This window comes from Nanorana parkeri, unplaced genomic scaffold (genome assembly GCF_000935625.1).
Source record: "Nanorana parkeri isolate BGI_ZX_2015 unplaced genomic scaffold, ASM93562v1 scaffold570, whole genome shotgun sequence".
NCBI classification, from domain to species: Eukaryota; Metazoa; Chordata; class Amphibia; order Anura; family Dicroglossidae; genus Nanorana; species Nanorana parkeri.
The window spans coordinates 57,793-60,916 of record NW_017306838.1 but is presented as its reverse complement, the minus strand read 5'-3'; the positions used below and the strand labels follow the sequence as shown (position 1 = coordinate 60,916).

General features: G+C 39.6%; 1 protein-coding gene across 1 annotated transcript in view; it reads left to right on the top strand.

The window, feature by feature from the left end:
• TMEM159 (transmembrane protein 159) overlaps positions 1 to 3,124 on the top strand; it is a 59,894-nt gene that overhangs the window by 41,117 nt on the left and 15,653 nt on the right. Inside the window, exon 4 of the mRNA XM_018562298.1 lies at positions 1,575 to 1,713. Within this exon, the coding sequence (XP_018417800.1) occupies positions 1,575 to 1,713 (139 nt within the window). The remainder of the gene's footprint in view (positions 1 to 1,574; positions 1,714 to 3,124) is intronic.

Sequence of the window (3,124 nt, the reverse complement as noted above, 5' to 3'; positions counted from 1 at the left end):
CTCCTAGTTTTGAAAGCACTTTACTCAGAATCAATCCATAATTTAGCTAAGGGTAGTGGCTTGGCGCATAGTTAAGAGGTACACAATACAAGGTTGATGTTCAACTCATGACAACTAGCTGAAAGATTAATTCTGACTGGATTTACTGTGCACTCGGGAGACATATTACATAAGGAAAAGATAAATGTGCAGGTTGTAATAATGCCCACAATATAATTTTATGGTCCCATCAACAATCTCCTTTCAATGCCACTGTACTTGTTGAAACATCTTGTCAATCCTACTGGCAATCCTAAGGGGAATGTCACTGCAAATAGAAAATTCAAAGCTCAAATAATCTTAATAATCATCTTATACAGTGTAGATTTGAAAAGCAGGGAGAGAAGATTGACAGAGGAACTTCATAGCAGTGGCAGTTCAAAAGCGGACTCTGTATGGAAGAATAACTAAACACACAAAGTTCTATTGACCTATCTATATGATTTTTTTGAAGAGTATATACAATTTTACAAGTATAAAGTATATTGTAACGCTTAGTAAACATGTTATGCTGAATGTCATGAACAGTAAGGGCCCAATTTACTAAAGCAAATGAACAGAGCAGGGATAAATTGTCATGACATCGCTGTCTCGCATGAGTATATAGGTATATCCGCTCACAGCAAATCCAATCCCTGAGCTGATTGTATACTGATACTCCATGCAGCAGTGTATGAAATTGTGTTTGAACAACTCTGCCAGGGACCACAGAGGGCATATCTGTGCATGCAAACTGTGGTACCTCTATCATAGTATGCACTACAATATTTTACTTTTGCTGTTTTTTTAAAGTTATCATTAATGCTACCAGCACACACTAGACACATACATTTTGTTTTTTTCTGCATGCAAATTCAGATGAAATTTTGTGAATTTGGACATTCGGATGCATATTTGGCAGTGTCCAAATGCTCCTATAGGTGTCCGTTTAACCCCATTGGTGATGAGTCCTGTGTCCTTTAATAAACCTCAAAAAAATATTTTGAGGTAAGTGCTCTCTGTTTTGTCCATTTGGGTAAATTCCCTCAATCCCTGCATGGCTACAGGAATTGATGAAGTCATGGTATTGCTATTATTATTATTATTAATATTATAGAGGATTTATATAGCGCCAACAGTTTGAGCAGCACTTTACAATATAAGGAAGACATTACAATACAATTCAAGACGGTAAGGTGGGCCCTGACAGTGAGGGCTTACAATCTAATGGTATATTTCTCTACAGCAACACAGCACCAATGGTTGGATGATATTCTACTTGATAATGCCGTGAAAAGAGCAGTTATGATAAGTAAAGTACAGCAACTCACAGCTACCAATTAGATTTCAGAACCTTGCATCCAGAACAGTGAAAGATAACTTCTTAGAATCTGTAATACAGTAGGTTTGAACTTTGGATGTTCCTTATATTAAGGCCTGATGTGTTCAGGAAGTTATTCAATATTTAAAATTTTTTGCATTCTGTTTATTTTTTGGGATCAAAGAAAAGCTCAATTGTGTTTGTGGGACTTGATTGATTTTTGTCTTTTTTGTAGGAATTGTTATAGCAGTGGGAGGAGTAACATTACTATGTGTTCTGTGCGGACTTGTAATTCTGTCATTTGGGGTATCAGGAGTGCTCAGCATCTCTTACTTTGCCATATCTAGTATTTTGAACTACATACACAAAGCCAGGTAAGCCATTTCTATACGACATTACTGCATTTTATATTATTATTATGATTTATTATTATTATTAATATTTATCTGTTTTCAGTGTTTTTTTTAATTTTACATGTCTATTGTATTTGTATATAAATTTTAATATTTTTTTAAAATGGCGGCATTAAAAGTCATAAGGTTTTAGCAACACCAGTCTTTCTTACAGAAAGCCATCCTTCCCCTTTATAACATACCTGGTACAGGACTGATGTGGATGACGAGGCTTCCCTTGCAGCTCTTGTTTTACACCCGTGGAAGTGGGAACAGGGAGCGAGCAGACAGAGTAGCACAGGTGCCAAGGTGTTTAGGCTCGGTGCCTGGCAAGAGTCCAGCAACAAGATTCCCTGGGAAGATAGACAGGGCTGGTAGACAGCTGAGGGATCAGCGTGGTCGGCAGCAGGAACTGGAGCGAAGTCAAGCATGCCAGGGGTCAAAGCCAGATGCTCAGCACGGTACAGAGGGAAAAGGCAGAGGCAGGTTCCAGGAAAAAGAAGCGGTCATGGGCAGGCAGGAGACATGTCACTTCCTGTGTGCCATGTCAGCATGTCTGTTATGTCGCGTGCGCATTAGTGCATGTTTTCCAATAATCGGAAAGCTGGGACCATGCGCAGTAGAGCTCAAACTCCCGGCTATAGCCTTACACCCTTTGTGTTATTTTTATGTGCTTGAGTGATGGGAAATCAGCTGATGCATGAAACAGAATAAATTAACCTGCCATAAGCAAGATAAACATTTCCTCCATTTTCCATATAATAGAAAAGGAAAAAAAGGAGTTGGACTTTTAAGGCAGTGCTCCACAACCTTTTTATCGCCGCGGACAGGTCAACGTTTGATAATTTTACCGCGGCCCGCTGAGGGGGGACGTTGATTGTTTATATTTTAGATTGGAATCACCTGTCCCGATAAATCCATATTTCAAGTAGGGCTCATGGTATTGTCTGTTAAAAGTTACATGTTTCTTTGATGTTGAAGGCCCTTCTTCTGTCTCTGCACTGGGCCTTTTCTTTTTCCCAAGGAAACTTTCTAACGACGTCTGTTTCGTACTCATTTTTGCTAATTTGTGGGTTAAATTTGAGCAAACACAATATACACGTACACCAAGCACTGTTAAACATGAGAAAGTACCGGTGAACAGAGAGAAGAGCGATACACACCTTCTCTTTACCAAAGCTACAACGCCACTGCCGCTTGCAGCCGCTCAGCTACAGACGTCACCTAAAACCGCCCCGATATCACGATATTTTGCGCATGCGCGGTATTGGTGCGGCTTTAGGTGACGTCTCTCAGCTCCTGGTTAACCTCTCATCCTGGAAAGTCGGACAAACCAGAGAGAAATACACTACAGTAAATAAAATGGAAATAATTTAATGTTCCTTGGGCGGCC